The following is a 19,260-nucleotide window of genomic DNA, read 5'->3' as shown; positions in this document are numbered from 1 at the left end:
TGTTTAAAAATAAGTATCTTTCTAGTATTGCCTATCTAAATTGAAGTTTAAATTTGATCACTGTAGGAAATGATTTGTAGGAAACCTGTCTGAAATACATCAGAACACCCAGATAAATATTGAAGATGACTTCTAATGTTAAAGCTAAACAAATTTTTACAGTGTATAGATGGAGTCCAAAGGCATAATAGAAAATTTTTGATAAATTTGTTTTATAGGCCAAACAAAACATTTGATTTGCTTAAACATCATTTTAATTTTTTAACCCACTGAAAATATGCATACTATGATGTTTAGTTATATGAAAAAAATAAAAAGAAAAGGACATTTTTCCATGGAGTATTTCCTTAGTAAACAAATACTTGTAAGACCCAGAAAGTTATTTCTAATAATTTGGTCTAAGTAGTATTGTCGTTGTCATCACCAGAGATGTTTGGTAAAAAGGCAGGTTCCCGGGCTTTTCTGCATACATGGTAGGTCTCTGTGTACACCTGTGACATTTACATTTTAAACAAGTCCCTGGGAAGTTTATTATTCATATTAAATGTAAGAACTACTTTTCTTAATATATTATTTATTCTTATCCTACTGAGGGCAATGTTTTTGTGTCATTTGGTACTGGTTATTGGAGAGTCACATCCTGAATTTGAAGTTTGAAGAACAAGACCCTGCTTGAGTATCCAGAAAAAAGAAAAAGTGGAAATAACTTGTCACTTTATCCATAAGTAGGCTTTTCTGTTTTTCAGTTTGAAACTAAAACAATAACAAAATATGCCCTTTTCACTTAAACTCCAAAGTATTATAAACATTTTGGTTATGTAAAACAAAGTATTAGATATTGGGAACTAATTTTTCTTCTTTCATAGCACAGATTTTCCCCAAATAAATTTTCCTATAAATTGCACTATTAGTAACTTTATCTCCTTCATAAAAATCACCAACTTTACCTTCAAATTTTATAGGATTTGTGATCTTTTAAATGATAAATAAAAATGCTAAATATGCCTATAGTAATGTTTAAGCATATACAGCCTCTGTTAATAATACTTCTGTTCAGGCTGAGATTGCTACCAGGAATTTCTTTATCTTACTGTTCTTTACAGGTAGATAGAGCTTTTTCCTCTTGCATTTAATTAAAATAACCCCTTTTCCTCTACTCCAAATGTATTACAAACAAAAATGTTGAATTAAAAAATGAGGATGATCTCCAGCTTGAAGCTAGTCACAGTAATCTCCTTGATGACAAAAAGCAGGTTTTATTATCTAAGTATTTCTCATGACCCAAAGTTTTTTTGCATATAGCGGGTTTCCAATGATACGTAAGTGAATGAGAGCTAGTCAAGTTTTTTAGGCCCATGTGTATTGAAGTATGAGAAAATTATATTTAGGAATTTGGACAGTTTCATGAGAACTAAATCTGTCTTGAATCAGAATTTTATACTTGGGCATCAGAGATCTATGGCCTTCATCAGTGGCTTAATTCAGTGATTATCTTTTGCTCATATGAATACAAAGTCTATAAATATTGAAAACTAAGTTAGTATTCAATTCTTGGTAACCAAATCTTCCTATTTAGCTCCCTCCTTGCACCACAGGGTTTATAGAATTATAGAAAAATAACAATATCTTTAATTCAAACTCCTTTCTCCACTCCAATGTTCTTTGTTTGCAACCTAGTTTTGGGACAATATCCTTTACTATATTAAATTTTAGATTTTTAGAGAACTCACATTTTAACAATCGAATTTTAGCATTGATCTTATAGTGATTGTGGTTTCCTGGCCCATCAATCCCCTCTCCTCCCCCGGCTCCCGCCATTCCTATTTGCCATTTTCAGAATGTGTAGATTACAGATAAATTTGATGCTCAAAGTGTTAAGATTGATGGATCTGACAATGTCAAAGTTTAAAAAGAATTGCACTTAACAATCACGATGATTCATGGGAAGACAGTTTACTTATCCTTTCATGTATCTTGTCTCTCTTCTTCCTGACTCTACAGCTCCCCCCACGGTTCGTATTGTGCACTCAGGCTTGGCCTGTAACATTGAGGAAGAGCGCTACTCGGAAAGGGTCTACACTATACGGGAAGGAGAAACCTTGGAACTGACCTGCCTGGTCACAGGACATCCACGTCCACAGGTGAGTCCTGAGCCGTGATGTGTTAAACTGTTTTGGACTTTCCTTGGTGGTCAAAAAGTATTTATTTTAGAAAATTTAGCTAAAAATGTGTGTGCGTGTGTGTCATTCAAGTATTTGTGTGTGCAGTGCAGGATAAGGGTCATGAATGCTGAATATTCAAGTATTCATGTGGATAAGAGAAAAAAAGAAATTTTTGTTTTGGTATTGTGAGAAATTTAAAAGACACTTCTAAGGAAGCTGTTAAAAGAAGACAACTACAAAAATATCTCAGTAAGATAACAATTCATATGGCAATGAGTTTATTTTAGAATGTGGAACATGATTTCACGATGACATAATTGCTGTAGAGGAAGCATTTGTTCTAAGAATATGATGTAAGAAGTCACATGTGCTTGCCTTACTCCTATTTGTTATATTTGTAGAAAACCTTGGGAAACAAATGTTTGCAGGTGCTGTATGCATTCAAGTTCTCAGAGTCATCAGCTATAGCTTTTATAAGCTAATTTAATAGCAAAAACAGAAATTGAGACTTTCAAAGGGCGCTAAAATTATAAACAATGAGCAAAGAAAAAGCTTGTGGGAGTGAAAGAAAAAGCTTGTGGGAGTGAAAGAAAGGGATAGATGTAAGGTAATATAGTACCTATGATCTAAAATTTAATTTTGATACATAATATTCAGGATATGTTATTCATTAATTGCCATTTCTTATTGTCATATATTTAATCTGACTGGCTCAAAATATACATTGGTATTTAGTACAAACACTGTGATGGAAAAGAAGTCTCATTTGGTAGACAGAGTTGCATATTTTAAGTTACTTGTATTAGAGAAAAAAAAAAAAAAAAGCCAGTTAACACAACTATGTAGGGGCGACAAAAGAACCATGTAGAGTTTTTATGAACCCATCATTTTAACCTCATCTTTTGCTTCTGCCATCCTTAACTCTTTAGTTATCAAGGATGTTTTGACTCTACCCATTTTAATCTAAAGAACAGGTAAAAATAAGCGTCTCATGAGCATCACAGAATGAAGTCATAGATTGATAAGACCATGCATAAATTGCAGTGGTGAAATATGTTTTATAAAATGTGTGCTGTTGGTTAAATGAAAGATAATAAAAGTAATTTAGAAAAAAAATTCTAAAATATTGGAAAATGCTAAACCCACAATGGCTAAAATTTCACATCATGGTATTTGCTAAGGACTAAAAATGTATTAAAGAATAAAATTATCTTAATAAAATTGAGTAACACAAAATTTGACCCAATATAATTAGACTTGGTAGAAAAAAATGATTGCAAAACATCATATACAAGAACAGAAACAACTTGATATAGACAAAGGAGCTGATGTATAAAATATTTTCATTTTAAAATTTATTCAGAAAACAATGGTGCTCAATGAAAATTTTATAAAAATTAAAAAAGATAACATTAATTCAAGAATATTATACCAAAGAAAATTTAGTGTTGTTATAATTAGATTATAATTTTTGTATTTATATACATAGAAGAAAATTACAGAATCAATTAAAAAAAATGGGATCAAAATAGTCAGGTCCAAATAAACTCAATAGGAGACACAGGAGAAGACTCTTTGGTAATGCCATTATTTTCACATTGAATGTGCCAAATTCTGTACCTTCTGAACTTCAAGTTTTGCTTAGACATGAAACTTACCTTTATTTTTCAGTCACCCCAGCTGTTTTCCTCCCTCTATCTTCATCCTTAAGTTCCCTTAATATTATAAATTTATTTTATTCATGCATCTTCTCTTTCTAGCTTCAGCAATCTAGATGCAATTTTTGATTTCTGATCAAGCTAAAATAAGTTCTGAAAGATGGGAATAGATGATTGCTCTATTTATTTCTCCCAAGAAATTCCATATTTGGAAAAATTTTAATGTGTTCCAATCCTATGAAAAATGTATTATTTCAATAAAATTATTTCTTTATTTCTAGAAGTAATTCAGGTGTTTACAGGTGAATCAGTTTCTATTTATATTGCCTTTTTGGAATATTATCTGGTCCCCTCTTTGTCAACAAACTATGTAAGGAAGGCTGACAGAACAGCTGAGCCTTGGCATCCTGGCCAAACACTAAAGGTCATGCTGTTGGCATCTGGTCCTGAGGATGATTTTTCTTGGCTGATACTATGAAGCTGGAATGACTTTCTTGCTGCTTTGTCTAATCTGAATATGATGATAGTTGGAAATGTAGTGGATGAGAGAAGTTCCTCATTGACTTTTCAGCTTTATTTATCTGGTGCTTATTCCTGTGGCAGCAAGAATCATAGAGATTTCCATTTCCAGAAGTATTCTAAGGCAGCAGCAGTTTTTTTCTAGATGCTGTAAAATTTTCTTTAAAAGTTTGTTTGGCTGTGTGTAATAGTCTGAGGGTATTCATGTATCCAAGGGAAATTAAATAAGTAAGGATGATCAGAACATAGCAGGAAACGAGACCATGCCACTAGTACTGCATAGGTATAACCCTGGACCCATCACAACCACTAGTGTGATCTTAGGAAACTTTCTTAATCTCTCTGCTCTCAGTGCCTCAGTGTTCTTACCCCCAGAAGAGAGATGATGGTCTCCATCATACCTATATCAGAGACTCTTTTCAAGGGATAAATGTATGTTTTAAATATCCAAGTGTATCATATATACACAACTATATATACATGGCACATAATAAGCATTATATTGATACATAAACTATATATTTTTTTGTTATTTTCAAGTAATTTATACTTAGATGCTCTAACGTCTAGAGTTGAATGTGTAGGTATGAAATATGCAAATTCAAAAAATTGTTCTTGGAGTTCCCTGGTGGTGCAACAGGTTAAGGATCTGGTGTTGTTACTGCTGTGGTGCGGGTTTGATCCCTGGCCTGGGGACATGTGCATACTGCGGGAATGGAAAAAAAAAATTGTTCATATGTTTGCGTTTTAATGTACTGGCCTTACATTTCTCTCAATAAGTATTTTTTAGCTTGCAAGGTCTAGAACTATGTTCAGATCACCTCATTTAAGGAGGGTTTATTATAAAGATACATAAGGAGGCAAGGGTTTGCCAGTAAATCTGCCCACCCATTGTTACCTCCAGACATCTCTGATTCTAGGAGCCAGTTACCCACTCTCATGATTTTCCTTCTTTTCTTTTTCCTTTCCTCCTCTTCCCTTCCTTCTCTCCCTCCTGTTTCCCTCCCTCCCTTCCTTCCTCTCTCCTCTCTCTCTCAATATTACCATACCAGTAACAAATGAATTATGAATATAGTCCTCTTGTCAATGATTTAAACAATAGGATATTTATTTATTTATTTATTTATTTATTTTATTTTCCCACTGTACAGCAAGGGGGTCAGGTTATCCTTACATGTATACATTACAATTACAGATTTTCCCCCACCCTTTCTTCTGTTGCAACATGAGTATCTAGACATAGTTCTCAATGCTATTCAGCAGGATCTCCTTGTAAATCTATTCTAAATTGTGTCTGATAAGCCCAAGCTCCCGATCCCTCCCACTCCCTCCCCCTCCCATCAGGCAGCCACAAGTCTCTTCTCCAAGTCCATGATTTTCTTTTCTGAGGAGATGTTCATTTGTGCTGGATATTAGATTCCAGTTATAAGTGATATCATATGGTATTTGTCTTTGTCTTTCTGGCTCATTTCACTCAGGATGAGATTCTCTAGTTCCATCCATGTTGCTGCAAATGACATTATGTCATTCTTCTTTATGGCTGAGTAGTATTCCATTGTGTATATATACCACCTCTTCCGAATCCAATCATCTGTCGATGGACATTTGGGTTGTTTCCATGTCTTGGCTATTATGAATAGTGCTGCAATGAACATGCGGGTGCACGTGTCTCTTTTAAGTAGAGTTTTGTCCAGATAGATGCCCAAGAGTGGGATTGCGGGGTCATATGGAAGTTCTATGTATAGATTTCTAAGGTATCTCCAAACTGTTCTCCATAGTGGCTGTACCAGTTGACATTCCCACCAGCAGTGCAGGAGGGTTCCCTTTTCTCCACAGCCCCTCCAGCACTTGTTATTTGTGGATTTATGAATGATGGCCATTCTGACTGGTGTGAGGTGGTATCTCATGGTGGTTTTGATTTGCATTTCTCTTATAATCAGCGATGTTGAGCATTTTTTTCATGTGTTTGCTGGCCATCTGTATATCTTCTTTGGAGAAATGTCCATTCAGGTCTTTTGCCCATTTTTCCATTGATTGATTGGTTTTTTTGCTGTTGGGTTGTATAAGTTGCTTATATATTCTAGAGATGAAGCCCTTGTCCGTTGCATCATTTGAAACTGTTTTCTCCCATTCTGGAAGTTGTCTTTTTGTTTTCTTTTGGGTTTCCTTTGCTGTGCAAAAGCTTTTCAGTTTGATGAGGTCCCATGGGTTTATTTTTGCTCTAATTTCTATTGCTTTGGGAGACTGACCTGAGAAAATATTCATGATGTTGATGTCAGAGCGTGTTTTGCCTATGTTTTCTTCTAGGAGTTTGATGGTGTCCTGTCGTATATTTAAGTCTTTCAGCCATTTGGAGTTTATTTTTGTGCATGGTGTGAGGGTGTGTTCTAGTTTCATTGCTTTGCATGTTGCTGTCCAGGTTTCCCAGAAATGCTTGCAGAATAGACTTTCTTGTTCCCATTTTATGTTCTTGCCTCCTTTGTCAAAGATTAATGGACCATAGGTGTCAGGGTTTATTTCCGGATTCTCTATTCTGTTCCATTGGTCTGTCTGTCTGTTTTGGTACCAGTACCACACTGTTTTGATGACTGTGGCTTTGTAGTATTTCTTGAAGTCTGGGAGAGTTATGCCTCCTGCTTGGTTTTTGTTTCTCAGGATTGCTTTGGCAATTCTGGGTCTTTTGTGATTCCATATAAATATTTGGATTGTTTGTTCTAGTTCTGTGAACAATATCATGGGTAATTTGATAGGGATTGCATTGAATCTGTAGATTGCTTTGGGTAGTATGGCCATTTTTACAATATTGATTTTCCCAATCCAGGAACATGGAAACAATAGGATATTTAAAACAAATGTTCCTCTTCACTCCTCCACTCACCTCTCAGAGGTAAATGCTAGTTTGGCGTATCACCTTGCATTTCCTTTGCAGTGTGTTTCCATATATATAATTACATATATTTACATTTCACTTTCATCTTTACAAAAATTAGATAAGGAAAAGTGTTATTCTATGACTAGGATTTTTCACTTGACCAGGTGTCCAAATCAGCAAGTATATCGCCCAGTGTATGATCTGTGGAGAAAACTTGTTAGTAATGAAAATTCTTCTGCCCATTACATCAGAAATTTTGGGTCAGAAATCTGTGTTTTAACAAAGTCTGTGGATAATTTTTATGTACACTGAAGTTTAAGAACCACTGACGTAACATCATGTTCACAAAGGCAGAATTATACTTTGTATGGGTGTATTAAATGTATGTAATCACTGCCATTTTGTTCAACATTGAATTACTTACAGATTTTCATTATTGCAAATAATAATTCAATGAATGCTTCTGGAGTGTATATGTATTTGCGTACATTTTTGTTAAATGTATACCAGCATTGCTGTGGGATAATGTCCTTCCTTAAAATGGATTTGGTCAAGGTTGAAATTGACTTGTAACTAGCTTCCTTAGAACAAGTGAATCTTTTACAAATTTTGGCAATTTGATGTGAGGAAGTAAATTACACTGTAGTGCAGTTTAAATTTGCATTTTCCTAATTAGTAGTTGCTTTGAACCTTTCTCACAGATGTACAAATGTATAAGTCATTTGCATGTCTTCTTTGTCTATTGATTGTTCTTATTGACTTTGACTTTCTTACAGGTTTTTCTCCTTATATTCTGTAGCCTGTGGGGACTTTTATATAATACATAAATAAATTCAGTATCTTATAAAGGCATTGCAAATTTTACCTTTCAGATTTTTATTTGTGCTTTAATATTGTATATGTCATTTTTATTCAAAAGGTTTTGCTTTTTAAAAGATCAGTTATTTCAATCTTTATTTTGAGCTTCTAAAGTTTGCTAAGCATTATTTATTAGCAAGGTCTCTCTCATATATATTATCTTACATTGATGCTTTATTCCTAACAGTTTTAAGTTATTTATATATTTGATAGTTTATCATCAGGGATTTTAATTATCTAGTGTTCTCTTTCTTTGGATTCTTCCACTTTATCCTAATCCAGACAGGACAGTCAACAGTCAACCCTATAGCTTTAAAAATACTATTTTCTCTCTCTCTTTTTTAAAATACTGAGGTATAATACTGAGGCATATAACATTATATTAGTTTCAGGTATACAGTGTAGTGATTCAGTATTTGTATACATAGTGAAATAATCACCAGAGTTAAATTTGGTTAACATACATAGTTACAAGTTTTTTTCTTGTGATAAGCACTTTTAAAAACATTTAAATGATGTTTAACATTACATGTTAAAACACTTAAAAAGTCCTTAGAAATGCTATTTTTACCATTAACGGATTGCATCATTCTATTCTATCTTTCCACCTTTTCCTTTTTATATCCAGTTATGCTATGTCCAGTCATGCTATGTTAATTTCTATAGTTTGATAATATACATTGATATAGAAGAAAGCAAATCACTCTTTTGTAGTTGTTTTTCAGTAGTTCCTTGGTTGGTCTCAAGTATTTTTCCCTTCTTGGTGAATTTTAATATGAGCTTTTGGTATCCCCACTCAAATAAATGTTGGCATTTTAATTACATCGCTTTGTTCTTGCAGTGAAATTATGTGGTAAAAAGTATGGCAGATTTTTGCAAAGAACTTCTCAGTAGAACATTTTGAATATTTCAGACTTCACAGACAGAAAGAACTGGTGTAATATAAGGGTCTTTGAGTTGGTTTTAACAGCAAACCCTGGTGTGCATATAGGCAAGGCTGGAAGTTGCTGACCTTTTCTTGTCTTTTCAAAAACAAAACAAAGATAAAAATGTGCATCAATCAAAACAACTCTATTTTCATGGGTTTTCTATGTTGGCTTTCTATGTTAAGATTTTATCTGAATACCATTTTTCATCACAAATATTTTTGGAAACTGTTTATAAAAATAATTAGGCATATTCAAAACACGAACCTAAGAAGCATTTAAATTGTCTACTAGTTTATGACAGCTCAGCTCAAGGGAATATTTTCTTTTGAATGAAAAAAATAAGGCAAGACTATTTTTAAATTTTATAATCAGATCATATTTAGTCACTTGATTGCTATATAAATGTATTCTTGATTGTCATGACTATCACAGAGTTATTAATGTTTTTATCATCATTAATTTTCTCTCCAGATTCTAAGCTGCTAATCTTAGCATAATGAAAATCCTAGCAAACCTTGGTAACAAGTGCTTCAGTTTGAAATTGTTACTGCTATCGGTGTGTTGTCCTTTGGAAATATTTTGTATGTCTTGGTTCATATTTCCATATACTTTTCCTGATTCAGTCTATTAATTTTTACGGTGATATTAATGCATGCACATTGTAATATATAGCCTATAGTTTACAATTCATAATGCACGATTATATTTGAGGATTTTCATCCAGTTAAATGGGCACAATTGGAATCTCCTATCTTATCAGACATCATCAAAAATTACAATGATTCCTTCATGTGATTTATAGAATTCAATATAGTTTACTTTTTTCATCTATAATGCCTGTCTAGAATGGATCTGTTAGCTGCATCATTTGAGAGACTCTTCAAGTAATGAAACTAATACTTTTTTAATGAATCTTTGGAAAGGATGTGGGAAACGGTTTAGGACTAGCATCCAATATTTTATTAATCACAAATTTCATAACTACCTTTACATTCCCCCCTGTACATTTATACCTCCCACCCACAGTCTCATGCCCTGGTGATGGATGTACATCTTTATGAAGTTCATGGTCACATGGGAATATGTACTCACCATAGCTTATTTAGAAGAAAGCACTTAGTCTTTCTGATGGTTGCTGCCATACTTTCAAATAATTTTTTTGCCTTGTTATATAGAATATATATAGAATATGGAAAGCCTCTTTTGGTTCAACACTTTAATATATTTCAAAAATACTGATACTTCCCAGTGTATCAGCATTAACCTAAGATTTTTTTTAATTTAATAAAAATCCTCATGAATATAGAGTGTCATTATGTTCTTCAGAAGAGCTGAATCTATTTACAATTACTTCAGAGTTCAGCTCTTATTTAATTCCATGAACAGTCCTAATGCTTAGAAGAAACGTTTATCATAGATTCCAGACACTTGCAATAGCAATGTTAGTCAGTGTACTTAGTGAGATAATACACATAGATCATTTAGGAGAGTACCTAGCAAAAAGTAGATACTTAGCATATTTGTGATTGCATTATTGAGAGGAAACAATAATTTCTTCTATAAACTTAATAATTCTAAGCTATTACAGTTATCTATGCATAATTTCAGCTAACCCAATAGAACAGATAGAATATTCCTTATTCTCCCAGTGAAGTTGGTCTTGGTCATATGCCTGGCTTTAGCTAATGTATTTTGAGCTAGCTGTAATCTTGGTCTGTATTTTGATAATGTTGGACCAGGCAGAATTAAAGGTGGAAGCACTCTTCCATGACTTAGGTTTCATTATCTCTGAGAATACCTGCAGGCTGTGATGATGGTTCCTTGAAATTTAGATACCTACCATGATGATTAATATTCTGTAAGTGAGACAGAGATACAGGAACTGCTTTTAGAGAATATTGAAGAGCTCAGAAGACTCAGGAAAGTAGGAATGTTAGCACAGAATTATAAGACTTATTTTTAGAGAGTACCAAAGGACATTCCTTGCACTTCAAGAAACACACTGATCACTTGGGCACTGGCATCTTGGAGAAGCTCAGGAGTTACTGTCCTCTTCAGACCACGGTTGAGTAGGCAATGTTGACAATGGAACTAGGATTTCTGAAATCAATAGGATAATAGGATTCTGTAATGACAGAAGTTGGATGGTAACCATCAACAGACTCAGTGTAACTATAAACTGTGTGAAAAACAGCAAGGTCCAAGTAGCAACTAGGTTGCCTTTATTTTCAGGGCTTTGTGCTGCTGGATAATAGATTATGTGTGGTGTCTTTAGGGGTAAACTAGATTAGAGTGATGCTTGACTTATATAAACAGACAAAAATGACTCCTGGTGAGAAGTGACTCCTGGTGAGAAGTATGTTAACATTTTCCACTATGATAAAAAAATTCACACTCACTCATTCAGTTTCCAAATCTAAACACAGAGTCAACTCTCAGTGTGTGAAGGGGAAGCCAGGTTTCTTTGAGGAAAGACCTAGAAATGTCACTACATGCTTACTGCAGAAATACTTTCTAAATCTTTGCCCAAAGGAATTTGTGGCTATTTGTCATAGTAATTTGCGCTGAGAATGAGGAATACTGCAGTTCCCTCTGTGGTGCAGTGGAATCGGCAGCATCTCTGCAGCACGAGGACATAGGTTTGATCCCTGGCCCAGCACAGTGGGTCTGAGGATCTGGCGTTGTCACAGTTGTAGGGGCTTATGGAAGTCAGGTGATAAATGGAGTCCTGGCCTAGAAAAGTGGGTCTATGGTGATTTCTCCAGACTTCCAGTTGCATAACTGGAATGGATATTACTTAGCAGCTGGCAGGATCCTCACATTGGTTACCTGACCTGTGGGGTTAGTCAGGGTTATTGCGGTAGGAAGGATCTAATGGAATCCTATAAAACTATTTCTCCCAAAGCAAAATATTAAATCAGAAGTAATACTGCATCCCAGGACAAATTGCAGAGACTAGGCACTACCATCAAAGACTTGATGAGGAAGGAGAAATAGTCTCCATCATGTTCTAATTTATTTCATAATGAGATACAGCCAGGCGGATTATGGTAGGTGATATTGTCTATGGTAACAATCAAACCAACACTGCTTCTGGGCCAGATATGGTGTCTGCCCTGGAACACCTTGACATACCTCTGACATTAGCTGGTATGCAGCCAATCATCTGATAAATGGATACTTTTCAATTCTCATCAAGAAGAAGAATCTGTTTTCCTTTTATGAGATGGACAGAAATCCACATGCACTGCTCTGCCCTGAATCAAGATGAGCTTTCCCACTTTCTGTAACATAATAGGGCACAGGGAACTTTACTTTTGTAATCTACAGAACATTGTAGCAGTCCATCACAGTGATTATATCATGTCATTTTAACCTTTTGAACAGGATGTAGCAAGTACTCTAGATGCCGTCGTAAGGGAGACACATGTCAGAGGGTGAGAAATATAGGACCCACAATTTTATTTTTTATTTTTTTCATTTTTTAAAAAAATCATTTATAGTCAATTTACAATGCCCTGTCAATTTCTTCTGTACAACGAAGTGACCCAGTCATTCATATATGTATATCCTTTTTTTCACATTGTTTTCCATCATGTTCCATCACAAGTGATTAGATATAGTTTCCTGTGCTATATAGCAGGACCTCATTGCTTATCAGGACCCACAATTTTAGCTTAACCCACAAATTGGTGAAGATTTTTGGAGTCTGATGATCTGGGGCGTGCTATGAAATTCCATGCAAGGTTACAAAAACGTTCCTCCTCACAAGCTCACCACTAAGAAAGTGGGTCCATCATAGGTAGTTTTGAATTTTTGGAGCTGCCTATACTACATTTGGAAATATTGTTTCATGGCACTTTACCAGGTTAACTTAAAAGGCTATGGATTTCAAGTAGGGTTCAGAGGAAGAGAGGGCTGGCTCTAAGTCTAGCTTTTAGTATAAACTGCTGCTTAGGCAATATGATACAGTAAATTTGGTGTTGTATAAGGATACTGTGTGAATTCTTTAAGTCCTAAGAAGAGAGTCACAACACAAAACTTAAGATTCTAGAATGACTAAACTTTGCAAAGCAGAGTACTCATTGCTGTTTGAAAAGCAGTTCTCTGGTCAGTAGGGAGGACCCGGTCAATACATGCCCCCCTTGATCAGATGATTCTGTAACACACTCTATGTGTCTCCTTGGAGGGTCCCAATAGAATGGAGCCCCAGACACTCTCAGCAATGACTAATATCTTAACACTTTCTTGTATTGGTTTTTCCTTTTTCTCTGTGTCACTGTTCACAATCCCTACTCTACTACCCTGGTATTAGTTCTGAAAATAAACTATCTACTTGTAATCTTTCGTCTCAGATTTCCTTTCCTGAGGCCACTCCAGGATAAGACAGTACCCGTCTCCTAGATTCAGATGTAATGAGAGTGTGTTTACACAACTGATCCTCGTTTCTGCTTCCTTGCTGCCTATCTTATGTTGTAGCTCCGATTTGACTCCTAGCCTGGGAACCTCCATGTGCTGCAAGTGCGGCCCTGAAAAGCAAAAAAATAAAAAAAAATTAAAATAAAATATTAAGGTTTGAAACTTGTTTAATAACTTTAGTTAAGTCATAGAAAGTACTACCTATCTACTTCTGTGCTAAAAAATATCCTCTCAGTGATAATTAATAATCTATGCCAGTGCTGGTTGCAAACGTGACACATTTATTCCAAATTAGTCTCATTGCAGCCTTTCTCTGAAATACTCAGAAATGCTTCAAACAAAATCAGTAAGAAATAAAAGCCTTTCTATGATCTGAAAAAGTTAACTTATGCTTCACACACAAAAAAATGCTTGTAAAATGTATTTCCAGGATGAAAAATGAGAAAATGGTTATTAAAAATGATTCAATCAGAAGTTCCCATTGTGGCTCAACAGTAACAACCCAACAAGCATCCATGAGAATGTGGGTTTGATCCCTGACCTCACTCAGCAGGTTAAGGATCCAGCTCATGTCATGAGCTGTGGTGTGGGTCACAGATGTGGCTCGGATCCCTCATTGCTGCGGCGGAGACTGGCAGCCGTGGCTGGGATTGGATCCCTAGCCTCGGGACATCCATATGCCATGGGTGCGGCCCTAAAAAGCAAGAATGACTCAATCAGTTCTTTAATTTTGATTTTCTCTTAGTTCCAAAGTCTTAACAAAAACTTAATAACATTTATTTTCCTGACAGTTTTATCTGTTTCTATCAGCAAACATTGATTTCTTCCTTTTTCTGCTTCTCAGAAAATGAGGAAACCTTTTCCCATACAACCTGGTCCCTTCTTGTTTACTCACTTGCCTTTGGCAGAAATCATTAAATGATGTTGAATAAGCTTGAGCAGAACAAAATCCTTAGTTAATTAGTGCCTTCACTCTTGGGTGTCAAAGGAATTCTGTATTTTTTAAGATTAACTTTTAGGCATCCAGGTAAAAATGATTTAAGTGATCTTTTGCATTGGATTTAAGTGATCTTTTTGCATTGGATTTATAATCAGAACAACTGACCATTTTGAATAGCTCTTTACAGTGCCATCAAGAACATGAAGTATAGCCAGTCATTTTGGAAAGAGTTTTCTGAAATAACACAAAAACGCTATGTGTGTTATTATATACAATGCATGCAAACATGTTCCATATAAATTCACATTTCATGTAAATTTGACATTAGATAATGTCTACTATTAGCCTAAAGAGTTCCCTAACTTCAGAATTGTACAAGGACCTGAATTACATGTTTGTACATTGTATTTGTTTCCTAGGGCTGCCATAATAAAGTGCAACAAACTAGATGGCTTGAAACAGCAGAAATTAATTCTCTCATAGTTTTGAAGGCTAGAATTGTGAAATCAAGGTATTTGCAGAGCCATACTCCATTTGAGATTCTGGATAGGACCCTGCCTTCCCTAGCTTCTGATAGTAGCCTTGGTGTCCCTTGGCTTTCAGCTGCATGATTCCAGTTTGTACCTCTGTTGTCATGTGTGTGTGTGTCCACCTGTCTTGGAATGACATTTTTATCTTTCTGTAAGAACACCAGTCATAATAGATTATTGGCCCTCACACCACACTCTCCGGTATGACCTCATCTTAGCTAATTACATCTGCAACAGCCCTATTTACAAATAAAATCATATTCTGAGGTCCTGGGAATTAGAGCTTCAACCCATTTTTAGGGGGCACACAATTCAATTAATAACATATTATCTGTTTTTTTAAATAGTTTATACCTTCACTGGGCATGTGTTTTTTTTTTTTTTTTTTTTTTGGTCTTTTTGCTATTTCTTTGGGCCGCTCCCGCGGCATATGGAGGATCCCAGGCTAGGGGTCCAATCGGAGCTGTAGCCACCGGCCTACACCAGAGCCACAGCAACGAGGGCATGTGTTTTAAAGAGACTGATATAAAAATAATGACTGTTGTGTGTCATTAATCTTGAAGGAATTTATAGTGCCTTGCCTACTGACTTGATATTTGTTTTCCTTTCTACTTTTCCATACCTCTGCCCCTTGGACAACTGAGTCAGTGACTTCTTTGTAACCTCCTCCTGAAAACCTTTCTTATTCAGAGAGGTTTGCTTAAGTGCCCTTTCTATGTAGTCTCAGAATACCTGATCATTTCTTACCATGATACATCATAGGATCCTACTTTGGGGAGGGAGTGAGATTTTAGGCCCTGAAGTCAAACTCCAGAGTTTCGCATTTCACCTTCTCTCCTTGCTAGCCCTGTAAAGGTGGGTAATTTATTTAACCTCCTTTTCACTTGTTTTCCTCATGTATGCAATGACAATAAGAGCAGTAACTTTATAGATTCTTTAAGGATCAAATAAAACCATTACAAGGGAAGACAAAAGAAATCTTGAATAACAATGAAAATGATGATAGAAATAATAAAGTAGAACAATATTTTTTTTTTCATTTCATTTTCTAGCTCTAACTCTTCTCTAAACTCCTAGAAGATAAAAGACTAGGTCTTGGCAATCCCATTTTCTATCACAGAGTGAACGTCTGTCATGATTTGCCTGTGACAGTCTCGGACAGTTATTGCTCTGGTATACTTTTTGGTGTCATCTTCTTCCAATCCCCAAAAGTATCCTGCATTGGAGTATAAAATATATGGAACCATAAACATAAAGGTTTTCACATAGGGGATCTCAGTTATTTATTAAAGGAATACATGTGACAAGCATTATCACTTTGGGCTAATTGTTGAATATTTAAATTAATTCGGTTCCTTTTTGAAAGTACTAAATTGTGTTTGCCCACACCTATGTCATTTACCTATTGGAATTAGTCATTTAAGGAAACCCTAGACTCACTGGTTAGACACTGGGGGAAGATGCATACCTCAGTGCCTGCAGAAATGCATTAAATTCTCCCTTGGTAGTCTTCAAGATGATTTAATGTGTCTTCTTGTTTTACTAGCCAGAGGATTTTAAGGCACTTGGGAAATGGGACTCAATAATATGAAGCTATTCAAGTCCTTTAGTTGAAGAAGATTCTAACTTTAAACCCTTCATGCCACTCTTGACAAGAGTGCACATTTTTAATTACAAATATAACAGGGCAACATTGGGATCTCAAGTGACTGAAGCATATTCTCAAGTATCACACAAAACCTCGCAATTCCTTGTGGGGATCTCCAGCTTAAAACCAAACTTCAAAGTCATAACCCTATGTCTAAGTAATATTGAAATGATAGAAACATGGTTGCCATCAGAAAAGGAGAAAAATCTGATATCAATAGAGAATAGAACAGAGTTTGAAAAAGTGTCTGCTGAGGCATGTTTGACTTTATGTTGTCCACTGGCTCCAGGTAATTTTGAGGCCTTTGAGGGAACATAACCTCAACGTTGTTCATACAGTGCAAAATAGAAAGCCCAGAGGAAGCGTTGGTTCCTTTAAAAGCACAGGGAATTTGGATACATGATATAGGATGGTACTTTTTCTCCCATATGTTTGGACCCCCTGCTTGGAGCAACATTTCAGTTAACAAAATTGATGAATGCTCCAGTATTGTGATGATATCCTGTAACATCATGTTTATCAGTCTGACTATTGCTAGTGGTTTGATTTGTTCATAAGGTTAAGTTGAAAACTACATTTACTTTGTCATTAGACATATGTATAATCTAACTTTACAAGTGCCCTCACAACCATTTGTCCACATGAGATTTTGACTTCCTGTGACTGATCTTTGACAATCACAGTAGGTCAAACACTTGCCTTGTCACTATTTAACTTGGCTGCTAGTATAATTTACCAAAAAAGGTATGAATCAAAATTTTTATTGGTTCATTTAAATTTGTTAGGAATCTGTGTGTGTGTGTGTGTCTGTCTGTGTATGTGTATTCATGGGCAAATAATACTTCTTGAACAGATAGTGATAGTTACTAATGGGCATTTATGTCATATTGTCATCAGTTAGGATTGGACATAGAAGATAGAAACCATCCTGATTATTATTTTTACATATTTTTATTAAAGTATAGTTGATTTACAATATTGTGCCAATTTCTGCAGTATAGCAAAGTGACTCAGTCATACATATATATGTGTGTATATATATATATGTATATATGTAATGTGTATATATGTGTGTATGTGTATATATATTACACATTCCTTTTCTTATGTTATCTTCCATAGTGGTTTATCTCAAGAGACTGGGTATAGTTCCCTGTGGTATACAGTAGGACCTCATTGCTTATCCAGTCTAAATGTTATAGTTTGCATCTACTAACCCCAAACTCCCAGTCCATCCCATTTCTCCTCCCACCAAGTTTAGAAAAGCAAAAGACTGAATGTATAGAATAGGGAATCATAACTCACTATCTTATAATAATTTTTAATGGAATATCATCTGCAAAGAAAAAAACAATAAATTACTGTGCTCTACACCTGCAATTAATACAATATTTTAAATCAACTATTCCTCAATTAAAAAAAAATTTAAAAAACCTCTGAGTTTAAAATGGAGGAACCACAAGTCTTATTATCCAAGTCCATGATTTTCTTTTCTGTGGAAAGGTTCATTTGTGCCATATATTAGATTCCAGATGTAAGTGATAGCCTATGGTATTTGTCTTTCTCTTTCTGACTTACTTCACTGCAGAACACTGTAAACCAGCTATAAAGGAAAAAAAATAAAAATCATTATATATATATATATATATTAAAAAAAGGAGGAAATTTCATGAGGGAGATGAATTACACTGGGTATGGAAGGGCTGAGAAGAGGGAGAAATTATTGACTTTGTCTCTTTCTTCTGTCATTCAGTATCATGCCAGTGCCAATACACTGGTTGAAACCAGTAAGAGTCTGTGAAATATAACATACGAGTGTTTAGGTTCCACCAGTGCTTCAGAACAGAGCAGACGAAGGTTCAAAAATGGATTTATGAGCAAACTGGCCACTACCACCCCTCACAGCAGGATAGAGTGGTACCACCTGGAGAATGCTGGCTCATTTTCTAGGCAGTCATCCACAGAGAGACATTTACCTTCATAAATAAGGCCACTTCATGTCCTAATACTCATTTTGTAGGTCCATAAGCCTGGTTTTGTTGATATTATGAAAGCAGGTTAAGGATAAGTTTGCATTTTCCAAACTCATAAGGGCTTGTACCCATACAAACAATGCAAAAATCACATTAGGCATTTATAATGAGAAATGTAATTGCAGATTACAGCAGATTGTTCTATCTGTAAATCAGTGTAGGTAAACTGCAGATAGGTCAAAATTACTATCAACATGCCAAATTTTAACATGTATTGGCAAATTGATTGAACATTGCTCTTGTCTAGCTGGATCTCTTGCTCAGTAGGCAAATCGATTGAGAGGCTAAACAAAAATCATGTTGGCTAGCAAGGACTTTCAACTACATAGCTGAAGGCTGCCTAATCTATTTTGGGATGGGAGACCATAATGGCCTGAGTCCAATAGTAAAGATTTTCTCTTTCTTGGACAGTTCTCAAATAGGTACTACTTGCCACTTGTCCTCCTGAAACCTTATTTTTCTGTTCCCAAGGCTGACCAATTTCTGTTTTGATTGGTTCACTCTTTCTTTAGATACATTAATATTAATATATTTGGTGACACTGTAGTCAAGTCCTAGAGATGTGTCAAGATTGTGCCTTCATTATGCTGGTGTTGCCTGTCTCTATTCTGAATTGTGCTTAATTGATTATAACTGCCCTCTCTGAGGACAATCTTAGTTCCCGTATTTCTAATTTCTCTGGGACAGGTGCA

At 35.2% G+C, this 19,260-nt stretch overlaps 1 protein-coding gene across 9 annotated transcripts in view; it reads left to right on the top strand.

The window, feature by feature from the left end:
- The window catches only part of MDGA2 (MAM domain containing glycosylphosphatidylinositol anchor 2), an 837,423-nt gene that overhangs the window by 345,332 nt on the left and 472,831 nt on the right, over window positions 1–19,260 (top strand). For all 9 annotated transcript variants that reach the window (XR_014841441.1, XR_014841443.1, XR_014841412.1 and 6 more), the window contains exon 2: window positions 2,002–2,141. Coding sequence is in view for 2 of the 9 variants with exons in the window: in XM_021074079.2 (XP_020929738.1) it covers window positions 2,002–2,141 (140 nt within the window). In the remaining 7 variants the exon portion in view is untranslated. The remainder of the gene's footprint in view (window positions 1–2,001; window positions 2,142–19,260) is intronic.

The sequence above is a fragment of the Sus scrofa genome, chromosome 1, assembly GCF_054392235.1.
Source record: "Sus scrofa isolate SSC_HxYL_T2T_F1_AM1 chromosome 1, Sscrofa_HxYL_maternal_Yorkshire_Landrace_v2.0, whole genome shotgun sequence".
In the NCBI taxonomy this organism is placed as follows: domain Eukaryota; kingdom Metazoa; phylum Chordata; class Mammalia; order Artiodactyla; family Suidae; genus Sus; species Sus scrofa.
The sequence above is the reverse complement of the archived record's forward strand: the minus strand, read 5'-3'. Positions and strand labels throughout refer to the sequence as shown.